This window comes from Corvus hawaiiensis, chromosome 11 (genome assembly GCF_020740725.1).
Source record: "Corvus hawaiiensis isolate bCorHaw1 chromosome 11, bCorHaw1.pri.cur, whole genome shotgun sequence".
NCBI classification, from domain to species: Eukaryota; Metazoa; Chordata; class Aves; order Passeriformes; family Corvidae; genus Corvus; species Corvus hawaiiensis.
The window spans coordinates 13,872,046-13,896,262 of NC_063223.1; the positions used below are offsets into that span (position 1 = coordinate 13,872,046).

At 54.3% G+C, this 24,217-nt stretch overlaps 1 protein-coding gene across 1 annotated transcript in view; it reads right to left on the reverse strand.

Annotated features, from left to right (window-relative positions):
* PLXNA1 (plexin A1) overlaps nucleotides 1-24,217 on the reverse strand; it is a 115,912-nt gene that overhangs the window by 75,658 nt on the left and 16,037 nt on the right. Inside the window, exon 3 of the mRNA XM_048315275.1 lies at nucleotides 18,690-18,872. Coding sequence (XP_048171232.1) covers nucleotides 18,690-18,872 — 183 coding nt within the window. The remainder of the gene's footprint in view (nucleotides 1-18,689; nucleotides 18,873-24,217) is intronic.

The window sequence follows — 24,217 nt, forward strand, 5'->3', positions numbered from 1 at the left end:
CCACATACAGATTCAGCACCAGTCAAGCCCGTTTCAGTGGGGCTGCCTGTGCAGGGCACAATGGCTCGTGTCTGGATTTACGCATCCATCAGACTCCAATGCCTTCTGCAGCCCCATCTCAGCCCCCTGCTCATTCAGCTCCAACCACGTAAGTGCACCAGCCACTGTTTCCATGAGAGCCAAAAGCCATTTCCAGCAGCAAGGTGGTTGTAACAGAACAAAATCCACTGCTCATTCACCTCCACACAGGGAGAAGGACAACACCGATGGCATGGGGGGTTCAGCTTCGCCCATTTAACACCAGCTTTGATCCCTTCCCACCCATCAGTCCTCTTTTTACTGCAGCTCTGGGCTGTCCTGGTGTTTTATCTCCACAGACAAATCACACCAGACTGCCCAGGAGAAGCTGATAAGCAATAAACAATCAGGGTCTAAATATCACAGGGCGCAGTAGCATTAAATATTAAGAGCCAGCACAGGCAGCAGGCCCGGGCATGCAGAATCTCTTACAGATTCAATGACAAAATCATGTATTACGTGAGGGACTTCATGGGAATGCAACCCATGTCATCAGGAGAAGACAGAAATTTACAGCCACACTTTTTTTTTTTTTTTCACTTTTTCTGATCAGCAGCTCCACTATCAACACGCCACGATCAAAACTCCAGGTCCTGCCTTTCCTCATAAAACAATCTCTGCTCCAAACACAAACACCTTCAAGATTAGAGAAGAAATCCTCCAACATTCCATGGCCAGTGATCCTGGTGATAACAGCCAGCTAAGCCTGAGCACTGAGCACACCAGAGTGCCTACAAATATTTTGCTTGCAATAGACTTAGACCTTCTCACTCACTCCAGCTGGAGCTCTTGATGCTAAATTCCCTGATCTTCCTTTCGGTTCACATTTTAAAATTTCACTCCCACACTCTAAACTTCTGGCCCTCCTACAGCATTTCCAACCTAGAGAGCCACAACCCTGGCTACACCACACCCTTCTATACATCTCCAAAAAGCCAGGGGAGAGCTATGGGGGTGTGGCTCCCCACCATGCAGAACTCAGAGCAAATAAAACCACTTGTCTGCAGTGGGCTCCCTGCTCAAAACCAGAATGGAAATTAGGCCCTTCAGTCTGTGCATCGGAGCAATTTCGAAGGAGAGGTTGAGAAGATTTAAATAGAGAGATTGCTTTCCCCAAGGATGCTGCTGAAGATATTTAAGAGCTCAGGTTTTACACAGCATGGATTTCCTTTGGCACCGATGCAGAGCTCCCTGCCCTGCTTCTGCAGGCAGCAATCCCTTCTGCAGGCTCTCAGGGAGCACAGGGTCCTGCTGGCCAACACAGAGCCCATCACTGACCACAGGGCTCACCCAGAGCGGTAAAATGGGGCACAGAAGGGCTGGAGCCCACCCTGAGCTTTCCAGGTGTGATAGCACTCAGCTACAAATCATTGTGACCTCAGCTCGTGCAGGTCCATGCAATGGGAAATGAAGAGCCTGGCTATCTCCTTAACAAATTCCTCCTGGGAATGCAGGGCTGCTCTCTGAAAGCCCGGCTCTTGCTAGGACCAGACCAGACCACATGCCACGTTCAAAACCAAGTTCTCAGGAGATCTTTAAGGAACACCTACCACCCTCCCCACCACTCCCAGTGCACCCAGGGGACCTCAAGTGGAGCTGCTACCCATCAGGACCTGTCAGCACCTTGGCCATGGAGCATTCCCACATGGGAATGCAGTTGGCAGCCTGGAGAGAGCTGTGTCAGGGTCAGGAACAGGTGGACCTTACCAGCCTGGTGCTGGAGGGAACGGGGATGGGGACAGGCAGACAGCCCCCGGATAAACAGCTTTATCCCAAGATGCAACCCTGGTAGACACCCATCACATGCCTGAATATCTGTAAAGGGAGGCCAAGGGGTGGGAAATGATGTTAATTAAAGTTTTAATTACTGTAACCAAACGAGTAGTATAATTACTTTATTCTCACAGAGACTTCAAACTGATTAAGGACCACGTGCACAATCTTCGGGTTGATGCGGTTTTTAATTAAACGTGCCAACGAAGATGGTGAGGGGGTGGGCAGGACGATGGCTCAGCTCTTCCTGGACCTCCAAGGACCTTCTGTGAGGAAGGAGCCCAGGCTGGCAGAGACACATGGGTCAGCAGCAGCAGCCAGTGCCAAAGGCAGCTGCTCTGGGAGGACTGAAGCTGCGGAGTACACACTGGTGTCTTGAAGGAATAGCTCCTTTCCCATACATCAGCCCTCAGCTTCACATTCCCCCAAAACATCTACCTCTACAAACATTTCCAAACAGCCCCACATGGGCACTGAAAATATTAATAAACTGGTGCTGCCAACTGGAGGGAATGATTAAAAAACAATTTTGCAAAGGTATCCTTTTCAAATAATAATAATACTAAAAGACAAAGCAGTAGAAATTAAATTCCCAGTCCCCTACCTCAAATAAATAGTATCAGAATTTGAAATGAGACATAATTACCCCGGCAAGGTTAAAGCTGCTAATGCACACGGAATACAGAATCACCATCCATCATAATCATATCTCATATCGCAGCCATTATTTATAATTAGGAGGCACAGTTTAAAAAACACATAAAGACGCCCATGTAATGCAGTAATTCTTCTGTTATTGCTCCTGGTGGGCCAATCCTGCTCCGATTTGTGGAGTCCAGGATCAGGCAAAAGTAATTCCCTAAAAGTCATTCCCAAAATTCTACTCTCTGGGAAGGGGAACCCACCTCAGCCCACCTGCAAGCCCTGCTGGCAGCAGTAGGGCACAGCCAGGCTGCACTGGGTTCCTCCCAGCCATTTCAAACCCAAGGGGCCTCACAAAGCATCCAGACATGAATTCACAATTTTTTTCCCCAAATGCCAGTGCAGGAAGAGTGGAGCTGAGCAGACAGTAGAGCCACAGCCTGGCTCAGCAAGGCATGGACATGCAGGCCCAGTGGGCTTTGCCTGGGCTTTCTCCTCTGCTGGGTGGTTTTTTGTTTTTTACCTATTTTCAAAACCACACAGAATGAGTTATAGCAAGAGCTGGGAAAACCAAAAGCTAACCCCAGAGCTGCTGAAAGCTGCCCTCCTTTGAAGCGTGGGCTTTGCAGTCTGCCCCCGTGCCCCAGTGAAATATTAACAAGCTTCCACCGAAGCAGGAGGAAATTACGCTTAATATATTCTGGGGAAGTCCGCAGACAGCAGTGCCTAAGCAGTAGAGGCTGGCTCTAGAGGGACCTGCCTCCAAATCCCCTCTCCTGCAAGCAACAAGGAGCAGCCAGTCTGCAGCCCTGCAGGGACGTGCAGCAGCTCCATCGCACACACAGGCACTGAGCAAAGCCTTGCACAGGAAAGCACAAAGCCCTTGCTCAGAAAAGCACAAACCCCTGGATGTGGTGGGGTACACAGCTGGTTCTGAGCCCCAGAAGTCTGGCAGAAGTGGATTTACACCCTTTGACAAAATAGAAAAAAGTAGAAAAAGTAGAAAGCAACAGTGGTTGGAGAGGATGTCCTGGGGACATAGAGCCATGATGGCAGAGGTAACAGCAAAAGCCCAGGGATGAGACCACGGAAAGGAAAGATGCATGAATATATGTGTGTAAATTTAAGCTAGTGTTTTTATGGATAGAAAAGCAAGCTGGGAGAAGGACAGGGAAGAGCTGAGGCCCAAGTCTCCAGCTCAAGCAGCCCCAAGAAGGAGCTCAACCCTCAGCAGCCCAAGGTGAACAGCCAAAGCCGGCTCGCCCCACCAGTCTCATGACTCTTACTCACAGCAGAGCTGCACTTTCTCAGAAGTTTCATTAAGCTGTAAAACAAGAAAAAAATAACAAAGAAGGGGGGGGAAAAAAGCCAGCTTGCAGATGCACATACAAACACACACTCCCCAGAACACAGGAAACACTTTTCAAATGAAAGTTGCTGTAACAAGAGTAAAACCTCAGCCAGATTTTCAGCCCAGGTCCCCTTACTGGGGGTGCTGTGATCCTGCAGCACAAGAGGATAACAGGCACAGGGAGTAGCTGGAAGGAGGGCACAGCCAGAAGGAAGGGCTCTGTGCAGAGCAGCACTCCCCCACTGTCACCATGAAATGAGAGGAATAAGGCTTTTTTTGGGTTCAGACACTGCCCACCTGGCCATCAGCTCTCTGGGGCAGATTGTCTTCCTGCATGGTGAGTACCAACCTATGCACTTCATCATGAGTGAGGACTGACCTCCATGGCTGCATGCAGGGGGTGTAGGGCATCTCTTGGGCCTGCCCTGAGCATCTTCCAGCTCCTCCTCTATTTCAGACAGCCAGTACACTGCCCAGCATGCCAAGGATCTGCAGGCTTGTAAACTTGTAAGTTTGGAAAATATGACTTTGTGAATGCCAGAGAAGGGATACTCCCCACAAGACTGTGGAAGAGGAATACTGCAAAGTCAAAGGGGAGTGGTCATCCCCCTGCAGCCAGTGCTTCCCCAAGCCCTGAAATGGTCATCAGCAGATCGCCGGGCCCTGTCTGACATCCTTCAGCCATCTCAGCCCCGATAGCACACACCAGTAGGACTTCTAACATCAGTGGAGGCTGAGTTTACTGCAAGCAAAAGAAGCAGAAAGAGGAGGAGGTGCTTTGCAGGCTTGGGCAGAGGATCACTATTTGCCCTTCCAAGTGCTGAAAACTAATCCCCCCTTCCCCTTTTTTATCCCATTGAAAACTTGACAGAACCTCCTAGTGCTTTGCAGTTGAAATTGGCAGGTCTTAAATTAATTGACTGCAATTTTACACAACAACATGTTTAGCTGCGAGCTGGCCCGCGGCCCGCTTGGCTCGCCACCGCTCCCCAGACACTTTTCAAGCAACCTCCAAAACTTCGTAACACATCGAAGGCAAGGCGAGCAGCCTGCCAACGTGACCCTCTCGCTGCCAAAAGCCAGCCCTGCCTCCCCTCGCCCCCACCCCGACCCTGCTCCAGCTCCTCCGGTGTTTTCCCCCACTCTCATTAATGGCTCGTTAAATTATTCTTGTCATTTCCGAGGATTTTTGCTCCTCCAAACGCCGAGGAGCACGGGGCGGGCTGGGTTACAGGCCTGCTGCTTTACCATGGAAACAGCAGCCATGGGACCAACGCATGCAACAGGAGTGAGAAAAGTCAGGGTGGGTTTTTTTTATTTCAATCCACCCTGACGCATTCCTGTTCTCCTTCTGCTTAATACCCCAAAGGACAAAGCCCAAAGCGAAAGATGACAATGCAGCGGCAGGTTTGTAATGCCTCCATCCAGGACTGAGTACTCGAGGTAATGCAAAAATACACAACCCCTGTGCCCAGGAATGAGAAGATGCCTGCAAGCCACCTCCCACCCACCCAAAAAACAACCGTGCTCCTCTTAGGAGAGGGCTGGGGGGGCACCGCAGCTCATGTGGAGCCTGCCTGCAACCGAGCCCCCAGAATTCAGGGCTGGTCCCGGCTCCAGGTCTCCCAGCCTTTCTGCCAGCTCCCGCGAGATGCGGCCGCTGCCTCGGCCAAGCGCCCCAGCGATGAGTCAGCCCCAGCTCCCAACCCTAATGTAATCCCATCCCCAGTGCCGGGCGGCTTTCCAGGGCATGTCCACAACATGAAAGGCGCGTTCTCGCCGCACTGCTGGGTCGAGAGCTGGAGGAGGAGAGAGGAGGATTGCTCCGGCTCTGCCGAGGACTTGGGTCAAGCAGCTGATGCTCTGCGAAAGCCAAACTGGGGGTGGGTTGTTTGTGTGATTTCATTGCTTGAACAAACAGAAACATCCTGTATGTGATTAAGAGCCTTTATGAAAAACACACCAGCGCGGAGCCCCACAGCTGGGGCCAAAGGTATGGCTGTGGCTGGAAGGCAGCGTGCAGCAGGGCTCGGCCGCTCCGGGGTGAGCAGAGCACCCTGGCAGGTTCACACAGCCACAGCACCCCAGGGATGTTTCAGACCACGCACAGAAACAGACATCCCCACTAGGAAATCACCTCCCCCATAAAATGTCAGTTTTTCCATGCCAATCTCCCCAGGTTCTAGGGAGCAAGAGGCACAGCGGGGTTACCGACAGCCCACAAGCCGCAGGCAATGGCTGCTCCGAGAGAGGCAGCCAAGGCTCTAACATCACTCTGAAGCTTTAATTCTTTCCTTTATCACCTTCCGCCCCAGGATATCAAAGTACTCCACACGTCTCAGGATTGCTCCTCCTTTTGGCTGCAGGCGTCACCACCCACAACTGGCACAGAGGAGAGAACTGGGCAATGTAGGCAGGAGAAGGGAACTGACCGCAATCCTCCATCACCTCCCTTCCCCCCTGCCCCGAGAAAGGGAGAACTCCAGCTCCTGCCAAAAACCAGGACTTGCCTGGACTTGTGCAGCCATCACCTCCGCAGCCCCTGCCCTCCACTCCAACAGAGCTGCCTCGAGGGAGCCACGCCAGGAAAACACATGCTTTTGTTTAAGCAGCACAGGCTGAGCAGGGAAAAAAGCACTTAAACGTTACACACTCACACACCAAAAAAAAAAAAAAAGAAAAGAAAAAAAAAGAAAATTGAAGTTTTGTAGTTGTTTCTCTTTGGCAAGGTTCAAAATAGGGTAAGGCTTTTGTTTTTGCTGTGAGGCTTTAAAAATAAGTGTATTTTATCCAAACTATCCTTGAAACATTCTTGACATTTATTACCAGAATAATAACTTTTCCTCCAATTAATTGCTTCTATACAACTGTCGTTTTCCCAATGAAAAACAACACCAGAAACTCGCAAGCTATTTAAAAAACGTTTGCTCTCTCTCTGTTTCTCCCTGCTCTCGAGCATAAACAGAATTAGGGAGGTTAGAGGGGTCAAAAACAACAGTTTTGACTCAACAGCCTTGACCAGTGAGAGCTGCCACCTATGGCAGGGAAACTGAGGGCAAGACTTGGAGGTCAGTAGATGCTGCAAAAATACCTCAGGTCCTCAGGTATGAGGTATAACCTCTGGCTCCGACTCAGAAATGCACAGTGGGCCAAGTCTCAGCCAAAAAATCATGTACTTGGAGATTCGGGCTGGGTTTCTAGCCAAGGCTTTTACAGCACAGTGGTGAGGATGTTCACACAAGTGTGACAGCACGTGAAAGGGGAACCAAAGCTGAGCAGAGGTGAGTGGAGATGCTTCCATCTCAAGAGGGAGGCATCAACAGCCACCCGGGCAGATACGGTCTCGGGGAGTACCAGAGCTGTTGCATGCTCCTTATCACTTCCATTTCCAAAATAAAGCATAGTCTCATTTCAGTATCCCAGCTGAGCAGGCAGTGCACAGAAGGACAACCTCAACTGCACACGGTCTGGAAGGATGAGGCTGCAGAGGGGGAAGGCAAGTCGTGATGCTGGACTCCATGAAGGGTGGGACACAGATGTGCTCCATCTCTGGGATAAGTGGCTAAAGAGCAGGGGGACCTGCTCAAGGCACACCAAGCAGTACATCCAGCAGGGACCACAGGTGACGGGTGCCAACCAGAAATGCTGATGCTGCTATACAACTAAGTTAGCACAATTTAAGGAGCACACCTGCAGATGGGCAGCAGCACCACATCGTCACACGGTGTGCCCTTAGTCACCAAGGTGAACCACACTTTGAAGCTCGAGCAAGCACATTTACCCCTTCCCATTCCCTGCTCCTCCATCCCCATGCTGAAGGCAGCAATTTTTTGGCCTCTTTTAAAATAAGAAGCCACTGGAGGAAGAAGCCAAAGCTCACACATCCTGCATTGAAGCTGACTCATCCCCCTGGGAGAGCCCAGGAATCTCATTCCCAGGTTATGTGCTCCAGCCACAGGCTCACACTTTCCCACCGGCAGATTCAAGGAGGGAAGGAGAGGCAGGAAGGAAACCCCCAGCTGAGACAGGGAGTGTTTATCTCACCTACTAGAAACACATCTTTAATTTTAAACGTTGAGCATAAAAACAAGATCCCTTGAGGCTCATAAACATACCAGAAAGAGAGGGAGAGCAACACAGAGTAACCCTGGAGAATAAAGGGAGAATTTAGTTTGGGAAGTTCCTATCCTTTGCACAGGGTGGGGATCAGCTGGCACGGGCTGTGCTTGCAAGGTGCAGTTTTCAGGGGTTTGGGTCTTTTTAAAGGACTTTGCTTAGTTCTCAAATAAACAATCACAAGCATCACCCTCCCCCAGGAAACCAAGGATGGTGGCAGCAAGCCCAACCCAATCCAGTGTTCGCACCCAGGGGGGCAGAGGCTGCTCCCCTCCCTCTGCCAAGAAAGCTGCCAGTACAAGATGCCTCCGAGGTCCCCCACCCTGACATCCTCACCAGGGCTGCTGAGCATTTCTGTGTGGCTGTCACCAAGACACCCACTTTCCTTAGCTAGTTACAGAGGCAGTCACCCCGGCCAAGACATGGACCTATTTTTGGAAACTTTCAAAGAAAAATAAATACATATGTAGAAAGCGAGAGACACACATGCATGCACACATCAAACTGCATCATATTTTTCTCCATTAATTTTTTCAGTTGCATTCTGCTCAACAACTACAAATTAATTTTTGACCACTGTCAACGGAAAGCAAAATTCAGGGGAACCAGAGAACAGCCAGGCGCTGACCCAGCCTCCAAGACCAGCAGGACTGCAAACTGCTCTACAGACCTCCAGCTTGCCCACAAGCACCTCTGCTGAGCCTAAAATCCATCCTCAGAAGGACATGGCTGTCTTTCTGTAAAAATTTAGTTTTAAGTCCTGGTTGAGAAGAGCATCAGCAGTGACATGAGTTTGGTAGAGCTGAGGTTTTGATAAGGGTTGCTGCTGGGAGGATGCAAGAGGGACAGAGAGGACTACAGGTGAGAAAAGCTGTGCTGGAGACATGGATACTGTGTCCTTCAAGGTGAGAAACATGACCAGGGGTCCTCCAAGGAAGGGACATCCATGAGTCTCCAGCTCCCTCCTCCCTGAGGTCCCCTGAAGAACAGCCACACCAAAATCATGTGTACATTTAACATCATCCCTTCACCACTACTCCAGCTACCTCTCACACAGCTCCAGAGGTCCATCATATCCAGCAAGGGCTACAAGTTGTCCCTAGAAAAGCAAGGAAACCCCTTACCTTGGGAACTGCCAGCCCATGGAGTAGCATTACCAGCATTAAGCCTCCAGCCATAGCAGCACCAGGTTTGCTCTGTGGATCCCAGCACATAATTAAGATCTACAGGGCTCTGTCAATCAAGGGGAGAAAGAAACGGCAGGGAACCCTCTCCTGGGACACAGCAGAAGGCCACGTATTGCTGGTGCCAGGATGCCCAAGGGATGCTGGTGGGATGGCACAAATCAAATCCACCCCTGGAGCAAGCAGCCAGAATCCCCACCCTCCAAACTGCCTCTCCTCACCTGCTTTATGAACTGTAAACCCCCCCAAAGCCAAGCCTGTGCTCTCCCAGGGCAGCATCATTGCTAACTCTTGCTCCAAAGGGAACAGCCTCTTAACAGCCCACGGGATATTGCAACCCAGGGTGGCCCTGAAGGGCAGAGACGGCACTGCATGCATGAGAGATGGGGTGCTACAGGGTTTGAGGCTTCCATCTGGCCCACTAAGGAGGCTGGGGGGCAAAGAACCTTTCCAGGGCTCCAGACAAAGGGAAGAAAAGTCCAAAGAAAGCAGAGGCTGCAGAGAACAAGTCCCCTCCTGCTCCGAAACATTCTCATCAACCCTCCCCTTCGGGCCAAACCACAGAGCTTGGACCCACCGGCTCTCAGCCTACACTGCAGTGGCATCAGAGAGCAGCATGGGAAAGCTGCACCACAAGAGCATGCACAGCCTGGAGGGCAGCAGGAGAACCCCCCTCTTTTACCCTGGAGCACCAACCATTCCCAGTCTGTTCCCAAAGAGGGACTGCCCAGCAGGGTGGAGCGGCATCCCCACTGCTCCAGAGCCACGCACGGCCACGCTAGCGCACAAATTGCTTCATTAAATGTCATCGCATTAAGCCAGTTTCATGAATTTAACATTGTCCCCGGACTATTGTTTGCCTGAAAATTAAATTATGGCAACATTTGTTGTTTCAACGAGTCTGTCTGTCAGGGACGGGGCTGGAGGAGGAGAGGCAGGCACAGGCAGGGGATTCCACTTCGGCAGTGGGGCTCCTGTGGACATGTGGCTTCAGTGAAGATGGACAACACAGCCACAGCTTCCTTTCTGGGGCAGGAGAAGGCAAGAATCAAGCCACACATTGTTTCGACAATGCCAACCATGCCGGATGTGGAGACATAAGCCAAGCTGCCCGGAAAGGGAAACCATCTCTCTTTTGGAGCAAATAAAGGCTCTGATCAGCCCCAGCAGCCACTGGTCAGCATGGTAAAGCATCACCCCATATCCCTCAAGGCACCACGGACCCTGGCTACCTCCACACAAGGAGCTCCAGTTGGCAGTCCAGGGCTTTTTGATCTTCCCAGATTACAAAGCTTTGCCGCATACAGGAACACTCTGAAAAATTTCTCATTTATTCTTCCTTTTCCCTAGAGCAGCTCCTCTCTGCAGTATCAGAAACAAAGGTGACAACCTTTCGCTTTGTAAAGAAAACCACCAAACAAAGCGGACTATAAATAGCACCCAAAACTGACCCGCATCCCCAGCCAAGGGGAATGAAATGAAGACAAGTGAACGAACAGCTTCAAGGTCAGAGAGACTTTTTTATTCCCCCTTTGTTCAAGGACTGGTAATTTTTATCCACGCAGGAGAGCAATCCAAAATACATCATTAGGGTTGTAGCTAATAAAAACCACGCTGGCTTTTTTCAGCCCGGCGTTGTTTCCTTTGCCCACACAGGGATTATGGTGGGAGGGAGATGCTTCCCCCAGCACCTGCTCCACCAACAGAACCCTTCCTTGCATCTCAGGGCTGAGCACCCTGGCCATGCCAGATCTGTCCTGGCACAAAGGCACCAACCAATGCTGCCCTCAAGAGCACAAAGAGTGGACAAATTAAAGCACTATCACATTATCCTGCCTCTCTCTGCCAGACTGTAGGGATGCTCCCCACTACTTCAGCCCATTCTCCGTCTGCAGAGAGCCGGCTTGTCACACAGCACTGGCTCTCTTCCTTCTCTCCAGCTGCTAAATGGCATTAAAAGAACTAAGCATCCATTAAATAAAACTTTCCCGCTTGCTTCCCATGTAGACAATTGCTCTCACTGCCACGGGGAGGTTTCGTGCTGGCAGCAGGTCCATGGGTACACAAAGAGCAGGGAGGTGCCAGGATCAGCTGTGGTAGCACAGGTCATCCCTGGAATGCACCAGAGAGAAACAGGGACATTGTCCCAGAGGTCTGCACTCTCACCACCACCCAGTACCCACCCCAGCTCTCTTCTATTCCTATTTCACCCCACAATGCCAACCCCACGGGACACATTTCTGCTGCCTTCCCCATCAGTACCAGCCTGCCATTAGCATCCTTTCTCCTGCTCCACTTCAGAAAAACCCATAATTAACGAGGGCAAGAGGCCAAACAACAGCTCTTCTAAGCAGCCTGGGACTGACACCATCCCCGCCTGGACCTGGAGACAAATGACCCCCCCCATGTATCAAAGTCACAGAGATGGATTACAGGATCCAGCAGCCACTAAGGGGCAGCTGGAGTCCACATCCTGCATCCCCAAGTGCCATACCACACCTCCACCTTGCTCTTGATGATGGATTTTCCTCCCAGCCTGGAAAGGAAAAGCAGGGAGGTCAGCCCATGGGGATGTCTGACCTTCCCCGCGGTCATGTGTCTACCTGAGGCAGGGCTAGAACATGCAGAGACCCAGACAACACTTGGAGCTGGCTGAGCTCCTGCTAAACACACATCCTCCCTCCTCCAGCAGGCCAGGGGCTGAGGGCAAATTCCTCAGGCACCATTAAATCTGGGTTAATGGGGGCTGCACAAAGGCAAAGCAAGACACCAGCACTGCCCCTTCACACCAGGCACAGGGACAGTCCCTGCCTCCCAAACTGCTGCCTTCCTGAGAAGCCAAGCCATCCTCCTTTTTCTTGGCTGCCTTTGGTGGGAGGTAGGGGCCATTCTCCCACCTGAAAAGCCAAAATTAGTCAGTGTTTGTGAAAGTTAGCCAGTGAATAGGCACAATGGCTCCAACAGGAGGGATCCAACAGAGCTGGGCCCTCCCAGCTCATTTCCATCTTAATGGAGAGCCTTTTCCCCCTGCCCTGTCCCCTTGGGGCCACCACAGAGGTCCCCAGCAGGAGGCACAGTCCAAAGCAAGAGTCGTGCTCCCGCTCTTCCCAGCAGAATAGAGGTCACAGACAGAGGCCACAGCCCTACATTCAGCAGCAGAGAGATGCAGAAGAAAATGCTCAGCAGCTTCACGCTTCAGCAACCAAACCAACCCCACCAGCTAAGAGGGAAAACCCACTGCTCACTGCTGGCACTGCACGCCCCCAGCCAGCCCACACACCCCTTTTCCTAACGCCAGTCCTCAATGACTGTGACCCAGACATTTATGGGGGCTCAGCATCCCCATCAACGACCCCAAAGATCACTCGTCTGCCTTGTTCTCCCCGCGCTGCAAAGCCATGGCCACCAATGCGTTACACAGCCCCGCAACAACAGGGGCAGGACCAGCGAGGCACAGTCACAAACCCCTGCAAGCTCTTGCTTTTTCCTTTCCCAGCCCTATTTCCACAATACTTCCAATGTGGCAGCCCCTGCCAGGGCATAGGATGGTCAGCAGGGACCAGCTGTGAAGGTGATGCCGCCGTGTTTGGCTGGCACAGACCTGCCAGCTCCTGAGCACACCCCGCAGGGCAGCACCGACCCGTCCCGAGGGGCTGCCAAAGGGCGTTTTGCCCTCAAACCCCTTTTGAGGGCGATTACAGAAGTCAGGTTTGCACCCGGTAGCCCTTTTGAAGACAGGGGGTCTTTGGGATCCGCCTCCACCCCTGAGCCTCCTCCGGCTTGCACAACGCGCTGCTCCCCAGAGGTCACCTTGCCGGACACCGGCAAAGTCCAGCAGCCCCGCTGCCGTGGCTCCAGGGCGGGCTGATGGATGGGGGCGAGCACACGGCTGCCTGCGGGCGCCCGGCGCCAGGGAGAGGCGAGACGTGCACTGTCAGCGCTTTCGGCAGCGAAGGCTGGAGCAGCGCTGGCTGCTGCTGCTGCCTCCCGGCTGGCCGGGCGCCAGGCTCCCAGGCCTCGCTCACCTGCCGGCTTTGTGCGGAGAGCGGAGCAGATGGGGGGAAAGAAAAAAGAGGGCTGTGGCTTGTGAGTCAAAAAGCCTGGGGGCACGGAGGGTGGAGGGAGTGGGCTTTGAGGGCAGTGGGTCCCCTGCCACCTCCTCTCCTTCCCCAAGGCTGTCTGAGCATGCTGGAGCATCCCTTGGAGTGCCAGGAGACGAAATGTTCATGCCCATCCATCCTGCACGAGGCAGGAGCAGGAACCCCAGTGGCATTCCCCTCCAGGAGTCACCCCAGGACGAAGCTGGCAGCTGCCTGGAGCCACGGCCTCGCCGCCCCGGCAGATCCCAGAGGCCAACGGTTCACGATGAATTTCTAATTGTTTCCTCCAACAATGAGACATCCTGTTCAGAGCCGGGCGGCGCAACAAAGCCCAACGCCGGCGAGAGCGGGGCCCCTTCCTGCTGAGCAGGAATGGGGCGATGCCGAGCGCTCCCTGCCACCAGCAAGGGGATGGGAAGGCTCCACCGCCCCCTCCCCACCACCCCATCCACTTAATACGCCTGCTCTCCAGCCTCCACCTTGATTAAAACAGCTTAACGACTCCAGCGAGAGCTCTCGAGGGGGCGGGGAGCCGCCAAGAGGTATTTGATGGATTCACTTTGGCAACCGTCGGCTACCTTGTCATGCCAATAAAATTATTGCCATTGATTGGGGAGAGGCACGGGCGCATGCTCCGAGGAGCGCATCTCCCTCACGGGGCTGGGCGCAGGCGCCCACGGGGGCTGTATGTGTGTGGGGAGGAGGTTAGGGGTCTCCAGAGGATGAGATGGGGACAGAGCAGGAGAGGGCAGAGGGAAGAGGCAGGAGGAACAAAAGGCCCTTGTGCCGGGCAGCCAGCTGGGAAGAGGCAGCAACACGGGCAGGAGAGGATTTCCAGGGGCTGTGCAGGGGTCGATGCCTGGGGAGTCCTCAGGGGTCACCGGCTGACACCGCCAGGGCCAGGGCTGGGTTCATGCCCCAAATCTGTCCTGTGTCCCCCTCACACACCCCAAAAGAAAAGCCAGCCAAGGCACAGGCAGTAAGTAGGATAGCCAGCAGCAGGGTCACGAGGCGGGCCAAGCCTTCCTGCGCACTCTGGGAGCCGGATTTCACGCGCCGAGACACAAAGGGCCCCTTTTCAGCCAGAGCTGCTTACCCTGAGCACTAAGAGAGGGTGATGAGAAAGGATCCGTGGGGACAGGGACTGGCAGGGTGGGCAGGGAGCCTGACGGCTGCTTCTCCCACCTCACATAGACCACGATCAGGTCATGCATCATCCCCAGGAGGCAAACACACAGGGGTTTTTGTGGTAGAAGGGAGCCAGCAGGCAACAGGGAAATCCCAAAAAGGCCCCAGTCAGCAACTCCCCCTCTCCACAGCACCTATTTTCTGTCCAGACACACCAAGGGTTGTGAGCACACTGAAGCATCCTTAATCCAAAGCTTTTAGAGAACTCAAAGGGGGTGCCTCCATAGGCTGCCAAATCTGCTCCCCCCAAAGCACCCTCATCTCCCTGCCCACAGCAGGACAGGGAGCTGCCGTGGAGCCCCTCAACCCTCCCCAGGCTAGGAGAGGAGCACCACGTCCTGTTGCTAGGGATGGGGATAACCCACAGTGTGAAGAGATTATTTTTATTTTTATCAAAGAAGTGAAACCCAATCAGCCAGACATAGGCCCAGTTCAGCTGTGCTTTCTGTGGGAGAGAATAAACAAGCCGTGGCAAGCGCAAGCCCCAGGCGGGGAGCAGATTCCCAACGGAGACATGATGTGTTCATGCCCAAGGCCAGCCCGTTCCAGGACAGAACAGGGAGCTACAGGGATTGCGGTGGTGACTGGGGAGACAGATAATCCTCCAAAAATGAGAGCTCAGCTGGCTGCAAGGGATGTGTAGTGCGATGCTGTCCTGGCTGGGATGCACTGGCTGCACTGTTCTACAATCACTCCTGCCTTAGGGATCTCCAGCACCTGGATCCCCAGAGGTGCTGAGTATCTCCTGCAGGGCTGTGGCAGCAGGGACAGCTCACAGCCTCCCTGGTCCACAGCAGCCAGGGACAGCTGTGGGCAGAGAGCCACCGGCTGCTTTGAGAGAGGAACTCAGCTCATCCCCCCAAAAATAACCAGACAGCACCCAAAACTGGGTCAACCCACAAGGGCTACACTGAGCTCAGCAGAGCCCCAAGGCGGTGCTGTGTGCATAACGAGGAGCAGAGCAGCAAAGGAGGGAAGCTGGGTCTGTGCTGCACCTCCCAGAATGTCCCACTGCTCCAGCCTCCAGCCCAGCATGGTGCAGTTACTGGGAGGGGGCTGCACCATCAGCACACCCCCTCCAGTGCCATCCTTCTTCCCTCCCTCCCTCCATACAACACTTCAAGCACACGACTGAGCACTCCCATTGCAATCATACACACAGCTTCCTATCCACCCAAAAAATAGAAAAGACAACCTGGGAAAACGATAACTGCCTAATAAAAAGATTGCCAATTGAGGACAGGTGGTTTCCAGGAAAAACCCAAGCATTAGGAAGCAAGCCTCATTTCCCTTTCAAAAACATCCCCTGACATCCCTGCTGCAGCATGCTCATGGCTCACGTCCCCATGTCACTTCCCCATCCACAGCATTCTCAGACTATAGGGTACAAGGCCAGGTCCCTGCCGTGCCAGCTCAGGAGTACAGAGGAAGTGGCTCAGTGCCAGCTCCAGCAGCGTTGGAACCCATCCCTGCATTGTTCACCTGGGCACGGCTGGAATTCCCTGAGTGCCCCAGTCCCATGACTGCTGGCACAGAGGACAGCGAGCACGCGGGACCAAGGGCTCTCCAAGCCTGGCCTCTCCACATAACTCAGGATCAGCCAAAGATAACTGCCTGCCTGGTAATGCTGCAGGACAAGCTGAGACTGGGCTGCCATGGGTTCCACTGCTGCAGCCCGCTCAGCATCCCAGGGGTTGTGATCTCCATCCCCCCGCTGCCTCCCCATCCCAGCCCACAGCCCCTGTCCTGCAGACAGTTTTGCAAATCTGACATTGCCTACAGGATCCTTCCTCCCCCCCGGAGTTGGGGTCTCCCTGCAGCTGTGGTGGCAGCAGGTGCTGCCCAGCACCCTGCCCTCGAAGCAGCAACTGTTGGTGGCAGGGCTGGGGAGAGGCTGCAGGGCAGCCACAGGCTCGCGTGGCTTTTTGGGGGGGACAAAGGGAGGCTCTGTCTGCATGCAACAGTCTGGACAAATGCTGGGCATGGGAGCTGCCATCCAAGGAAAAGCCAGACGCAGCACTGACTCTGGCCTGACCTTACCCCGGCCCAGATGGTGAGATCGGTGCCCCTCAGCAAAGCAGCATCCATTACAGGGCTCCTGGGGGTGGGGAGGAGGGCACCCAGCTGTCAGTGCAGCCCTTCCTCTCCCAAAGGAGATGCCAGGGCTTCTGGAGAGGGTGGGGGGGCTGGCAGGCTGCACCAAGCCTAGTGTGGGTGTTTGCCAAGGGGATGGTGGGAAACACCAACAGCTTAAAAGCAGAGGGATTGCAAGCACTGCTGAAGGATGCACCCCCCGACACCGTGCTACTCCCCCACACACCCTCTCTGCCTGGAGGAGCCACCTTGGCTACACTCTGCTGAACCCCTGCCAGGTATCACATCTCCTGGCTGGGGACACACTGGTTCCACTCAAAGCCAGGTCAGCAGCCCCTCCTCACCCTCCCCTGCCTCCGGCCTGGCAGCCAGGCAGCAGGATCAGGTAGCTGCTGAGGCAGCGCTTTGCTGGGCAGCCAGGCAGCCCCTGCCGCAGGAGGGCTGGGCTGCCCACCTCAAGGTCACTGCAGGGACAAGGAGAGGACCTCGTGGCGCAGGATTTGGAGCCTGCAAAGTGCTCCCATGCTGCCAGTGGAGAGCTCTGCAACCCCAGGGGATCTGGGGGCTCCGGGCAGGATGAGCCTATAAAACCTACGTGGCATTCCAGCGCAGAGACAGGACTGAGACCCATCTCTTCAGTCTCAGCAGCTCCATGTCCTCACGCCCTGCAGGGCCAGAGAGCCACACCAGCTCTTTGGGGCAGCAAGTTTAAAATTAGGAAAAACAAAGCTTGGGAAAACCCTGCAGGGAAGGAGGATGCTCAAACCACACCTGGGCATCAAGTTCTGGCCACAGCCATGGCTGCAGCATGCAGCCCACCCACCAACCAGGCACCCAGCCTAGATGACCCCTTCCAAATGGCTCTGAAGGTGCAAAGACCAGGGAAAAACTGAAAAAAGCAGTTAGAAGAAAAATCCAATTTGCTGTCTAAAAGCCAACCACCAGCCCCTCTAGATAACTGAGGAACTAGAGGTGTAACACTGTTGCTGTGGCTTTTTGAACCCTCCTCCCACATGCTCCTTCCTTCCCATCCCCATCTAAAAGCTCCCATCTGGAGCCCAGCGGCAGGAGCAGCCAGCAGCAACATGACACCAGTCCCTCTGGATCCCTCATCGATCCGGAAGGGAGGACAAGCTGCCTCCATCCTCACAGCCCTGCTGCCACTCTGCACCCCTCCAAGGACTCCAGAAAGCAAAGCAGAAGATGTGGGGCTAGAGAGAACCCCTCCCTCCTGCTCCCCATCCCAACATGTGCTGCCCGTGCCCCAAAAACACTGCTAATAGGCAGGGGCACAGGTGAGTCTGTCAGGGGTCCTGGGGGAACAGGGGCAGAGCGAGTAGGACATATGGGGACTACACAATGGCATCCTGCTCCAGATTCCTGCCAGGGAAACCACCCTGCCTCCTGCAGGGCACCCTGGCCAGCACAGAGCAGGAGACGTAGCAAAAATGCAGAATGCTGTGACCAAGACAGTGCTGGAACACCTCACAAGTCACAGAGGGACAGGTCAAACCCCTCAGCCAAGCTCTGGTCCATAGCAGGGACCCTACCAGGACCTTCACGCGGCCTTTCCCTGGCTGAGGATGTGTTAATGGCAGCTATGTTTATACAGGGCATGTACAGCAGTAATTACAGGCATGATGTTATGATAACAGGAAATCCGTGCCCTGTGGAGATGCAGGCAGAGAAAGGCACGCATGGAGCTATTTGCTAATTGCCACCAACAAGCAGCCTTTTGTGCTCTGGTGGGGTACAGGAAGTGAAGTCTCCCCCTCGCAGGGCTGGAGCCGTCAGCACCCACCTCTGCCCACCCTGCCCAGGTCAATGACAAGGCCAGATGGACAGAGGATCCACATGGACAGAGTCTGCCTCGTGGCAGCTCCAGGGCAGGCCCACCTGCCCCCGAGACATGACAGGATGGGCTCTGATCAACCATCAGCAAGGACTCTACTTCCTTATGATATAATCCTTCCAAAAGGCAGAGGTTCTGTAAATTCAGTTGGCAGAGAGAAGCAAGGGGAAATTGTCCCTCCCCAGCCCTTTGCACACTACCCCAAATACATCAAGTCACTCTATTATGGAGGCACAGCCTGACCTGTACCCCACAAAGGGCCAGTGAGGCAAGCAGTCCCTACCCATCAGCATCACTGAGGCCTTTCCTACCTTTTTGATCTTCCCGCTCCGTGTGCCTGCAAAGACAACAGTTTGTCCTCTGTAGTCATAGGCAGCCACCGAGGTCATCCCGTCCTCTTTATCCACAAAGAGTGGGGTCCCCTCGATGGTGACAGTCCCGCCCAGCGGCTGGTTAAAATCCTGGCCACAGAAATTGTCGTCGATCTGCAGCGGCTGTTGGAAGAAAGCAGAGGAGAGATGAGCTTTTTGCCAATGCCTTGACGTGTTGGACCTCCCAGACAGCAATCAGCGATCTCCCACCTTCACCCCACAGTTACAGCACCTTTGGCAGCGCCCTACCACAGCCATCCCACCTCACCAGCCAAGGGAAGGCATGAGTTGATGTTTCCCTAACATTCCCTACACACTGATGTAAGGCACTTGGGACAGATCCACTGCATGCAGGCCCTCTTTACATCTGAACACAGGCTTTGCAGGCCAAGACCACGGCTCTCTGTCCTCTGCATCCTACAGAGCAGCACTTACAAACCCAGCATGAGCCAGCCCAGCATCCCTACTCCACTCTCCATCCCTACCAGTGCCATCTCAGACACGTGGGATGTCAGCAGAAGCTCCCCAGCACACACACATTTCTCTCCTCCTCATCCCAGCACTAAGCTTAAAAAAAAAACCAGCTTGGCAGCAAGGCAGGAGGGTCTGAATCCTGCACCCCAGCCTTCCCCCAAAGACAAAACAATTCCCAGACAAGGCCATGCCAAGGCAAACAAGTCAGGCCTCCTGGAAGAGCCTCACTTCACATAGCAAAGCCTCCAGCAAACACACTACCCACCTGCCAGCCCTGTTCCTCCTCCCACAGGAACGTCTTTGGGAAATCCCCACATTTTTTCCATGCTGCCTTGCCCCAGACAAGGCGCCTGGCTCCGCCAGCTGCCTCCTCAGTTCAGAGGGAGCCCACACATCTGGGAGAAGCTTTTGCAAGCTCTGCCCAGGGAGAGGCAGAAGCAGGGCTGCACTGGCCTCTCTCCACTCTCAAGGCCATGACAGCAGGGACCTCCAGCAAGGACAGTCCAAGGATGGGCAAGGCAAAGGCAGAGGGATGACCCCTGTGAAAGCTGAGTTGCAGGCAGGGCAGTGGGACCAGGACCAGCTCCACAGCACTCACCTCTACCTCGAGCATCCTCACCCTGACCTGCTGAGCGGAACAACAGACCCTGGCCACGGCTGTCTGGCCTGGGGGGCACATGGGCCTTTCAGTGTTCCCCCACGAGGCAACAGCCTCACATGGTCACACAGCACCAGCAAAATCCCTGTTCTGTCCCAGGCAGTGAAGGGCTTTGCCAAATCCCCAAGGGTGGCAGCGAGCCTGGGTGCAGGAGAGTAGAGCGGCAAGGCAGGCACAGCTGACAGGGAGACAGCCTGCTCCGGTCACGGGATTCTTCCGCTTCACAAGGTTCCTTATATAATTTTGAATTTAAAGGGGAGAGAGGTTTTTTGGCAAGCAGCAGGCTCCAAATGCATGCCAGTCCCCAAGGGGTTTTAAATCCATACCGCATGTGCACAGAGCATATGGGAAAATGCCGAGCTCCACGTACGCAAGGGCAGCACAGAGCTCTGTAATTCCCACTCATCACTGCCTGGGAAGCAAGGATCAGCCCGGACCGGCTCCCACCAACAACCCACAGTCACCCATGTGGAGGGGAGAAAACACAGCACTTTTCCATGCCCCAGCACAATACACTCGCAGCTACAATGGCATCAGCCTCCCACAGCCATGGCAAGGCTGCTCGCCCTCCTCACCGTGCCACCATTCAGCTCCAAGGCCAGTGGTACAACTCCCTGCTGCAGCAGGAACTCAGTGCTGTGCCAGCCTTCCAACAGGGAAGGACCAGTCACATTCAGCCTCCCCAGGCACTTTGGGGATGCTGGGCGGCTCCCTCAGTCACTCTAACTTTGGGGTTTGGGTGTTGAGTTAATGTACAGACAAAGATCAACTCCCTTCCCCACCTGACTGTTGCTCATCCTTCCCCGAACTGGGGGAACTCCTATAGCCAGTCATGAGAGATGCGGGGATCTCCAAAACAGGAACATGGGGCACCACGCGTCTCTGCAACCACAGGAAAAAGAGGGAAGGGAAATCACAACCTCCCCACTCATCCTCTGAATGCCAGCCTTGCCCTCTCCTATCCATTGGCCAACACACATACTAAGCGTCCTCCTCTGCATTACGAGGCTAGGAATTTTAAAAGAGCAGATCCTAGAAAATCATCTTCCTAATCACAGAGCGAGATGCAAGCGATGTTCCAGCCGATACACAGCTCCCATCCAAATATCCGGGATTTCTCAGGTGCTTTGCTGGGGAAAAACTTCTGTCACCCACAGCCCAAACAAACCCCAGCACCTTCCACCCAGCCATCTGCAGTAGCAGAAGGGTTAAGGGCAATGCCACAAAGGTATTCAAGCCCTGGCACTCCGGAGTGCAGATTCTGCTCTCTCTGAGTTCAATCTGCAGCTTCCCCACCCGCGCGGCTGCTGAATATGCAAGAGGAGAGATGTTTATGGTGTTTACTGCTCTCTGCTTTGTCTCAACATACTCTCTGGGAGATGACAAATACAGCTGCGCTCTGGGACCGAGGAGCTCCCGCCGCCGCCATGCTGACACCACCTCGATAAATAATTACGCCAACAATTAGCTCATTAACAGCAAACTGCCTTGTTAGGGAAGCGCAGGCAGCACAGAGAGGTCGGGCCAAGGGCAGCAGTGCCGGGGTTACGGAACCCACCGACATCTCTGGCAGATGCAGGCTGTGGGGAGAGGCAAGGCAGAGGGACGGAGGGAAGGATGGACAGAGGGACAGCTGTCCCCCAGCCGGTGCTGGCAGGGACCGACACGCACCACGGCACGCGAGGGCCAGTGACCTTGGAGCGTTTCAGCCCGCGGATGCTGGGATCTGCAGGAGACACTGGGATCTGCAGGAGGCCTCGGGATCTGCCCACTCTCGCATTTGCATGGGTTTTTGCAGGGACCTTCAGCCTACTGCAAGGGGGGGTGTTTCTTTTGGGGGTTCTTGGTCTGTTTTTTTAATTATTTTTATCTTTTGCTTTTATTTCCGTGCTTTCCTTTGGCACCCCTCTCTATTGCCCCTGGCTCAGACACCCCAGGCTGCTATCTGCACAGCACAGCAGTCTTCTCTCTCCCAGCACTACTTTTTGCCTCCTCACAACAGGATCAGGAAATTCGGATTTCCTGGGGAAAGGGACCTGAAGGAGCGGGGAAGCAGGCCCACAGCACCAAGCGAGCAGGAGCGGGTGTCTCCTGATATGCCTTGTCTCATTGCCTCCCTTCAAGCCCACTTACGAAAGCAATGAGGGAGCAGACAGCACGACAAGGCTCGCATCACTCAGCATTATTAATTAGCCAGTAATTCGCCAGTTAACACCATTATAGGCTCACTCCATCCCCCTGTGCATCTCCAGGGCCTGCGATGGAGGATGTGGAGGGATGCAAAGAGCCAGGGAGGAGGTTACAGGAGGCTGGTACTAAGTGCCAGGCTGGGATGCCAGTCTTTTTGTGCATTAATCGCTGCTCAGGAATAATCCCAGTGTGGTACAGTTTGTTACCACCTGCATTTCTCTGGCTGCCCCGGAAAGGATTTGGCTTATCCTGGCCCACTTTCAGCCAGTTTGTCACCAGCCATTGCCCTGTGCCAGCAAGCTGGGCAGCAAGCCTTACTGAGGAGTCAATACTCATTTTCTCCCTGGGGTAGCCCAGGGAAAGCTGATGCCCACATCCTGCTGGCTCCAGACACTGGCTCTGCCCACACTGCCAGCCCGGGAGTCAAGGGCTCCGGGAACTCCCTGCTGCAACCTCTGCACTCCAGCTTCAGCCCACTGCCCTTTCCCAGCCCTTGTTCCCCCCAGTTTGGGGACAGGAGCACTGGGCAGATGCACTGAGCACATCTGGCCACAGGCACAAAGACCTCTGAGCCCTGCACTGCACAGGGGAAGAAAAGACCCTGGCTACACAACACCAAGCCCCTCTCAGTGAAACACTGGGAGCAGCAAAGCCTCTGGAGAGGTTCAGGGGCGATTTAGGCAGCAGGGCTGGCACAGGGAAATGGCCTGGGTGCCTCCACAAGATGCCTCTGCTGCTTTTGGAAGTCCATGCTCAGGTCTGAGTGCACCAGTGTGAGGAGCCTCCCTGCAGAGCCAGCTTCACTCCCCTTCCCACTTCCAGATCACTGGATCCCAGAGGGAGGGAGAGAGAAATGGGAGGGAGGAATTCGCTCCACTCACCAGTGTTGGTGAGGCATCACTAACATCTCCTGAGCTGCCTGGCAGCCTCTCCTCCCAGCTCCAGCACCAGCTCTGGAGAATCAGAGAATCCCCCTGCAGTGCTGGGGATGAGCATCCCTTGGCCCTGCACTGCTCGAGGTCTGGGAGTGCAGTGCTGGCAAAACCTCCTCCAGAACAGACCAGCCTCAGCCCCTTACTGCCATGAAAGAGCAGAGCAAGAGAGCTCCTTGCACATTTTCCATATGGATGGGGTGTAAATTCCAAGCAACTACTGACTTGAGCAATTACATTTTGCCTCCTTCGAAATAAAAAAACCAGCATGCCCTTTATTTTCTGGCCAGTCCTCACCACCAAGAAATCTGCCACTGCCATGACTCACCCCAGAGGTGGCTTTATTCTGTTTAGGGGCACAGAAATTCCTGCCAGAAAGAAGGTACATGCTTCAAGTGGTCTGGTTTGGCCTGTGCTTAACACAGTAAGGAGCTGAGGGCTTGACTCACGATCCAGTCATGTCTTGCCCCACTCTGCCTGGCAGCTGGAGAAGGACTGGGACAGAAAACACCACCTGGCTCCCCTGGGGGAAGGTGCCACTCCCCAGCCTAACCCATACAAAAGCAGGAGCCTCCCCATCACGACACACATCCTTCCACCCCACGAGCCACATCTGCAGGACCCAGAGAGTACCTTGAGATCCACTTACTCCCAGGGGCTGGCCACCAGGTAGCAATCCCAGGACCCTCAGAGTTTAAAACCATCCTCAGAGTGCAGGGGGGCAGAGCAGCCTCCCCAAGCCCAGGGGACGTGGCGTTAGTGGGGCACTGGGAGAGGAGAGCCGGGAGTGCGGGAGGCAGCAGCGAGCAACTCCGCCGCCGAGCCAGCAGCTGCGCGACCCAACAGGCAGCCGTGTAACGATTTCATCATTTTCCAGCAAAATTGAATTAGTTCAAAGCCAAAATCTGATTTGCGAGCCCAGCGCTCTTGACAGCAAACCCTTTACTTTGTCAGGCAGCTGTTAGCTGTCTCCTCCAGAGCAGCAGCGAGGACAGTGGGAGAGAAGGCAGGGCTGCTCCACAGGGACACCCCTGCCTACCTGCCTGCACCCAAATCCCTGCTTGAGCAGGGCTAGGGGCTTGGTGATGAGTGCTGAACACCAGCAAGCGGGGCTTGGGGCAGGTGGGTGATAGCAGGCGGGTCAGGACCTCCACCAGACCCTCCCAAACACACACAGCAGCACCCCAAGCCTGCCTCAGCCCCGTATCTGACCC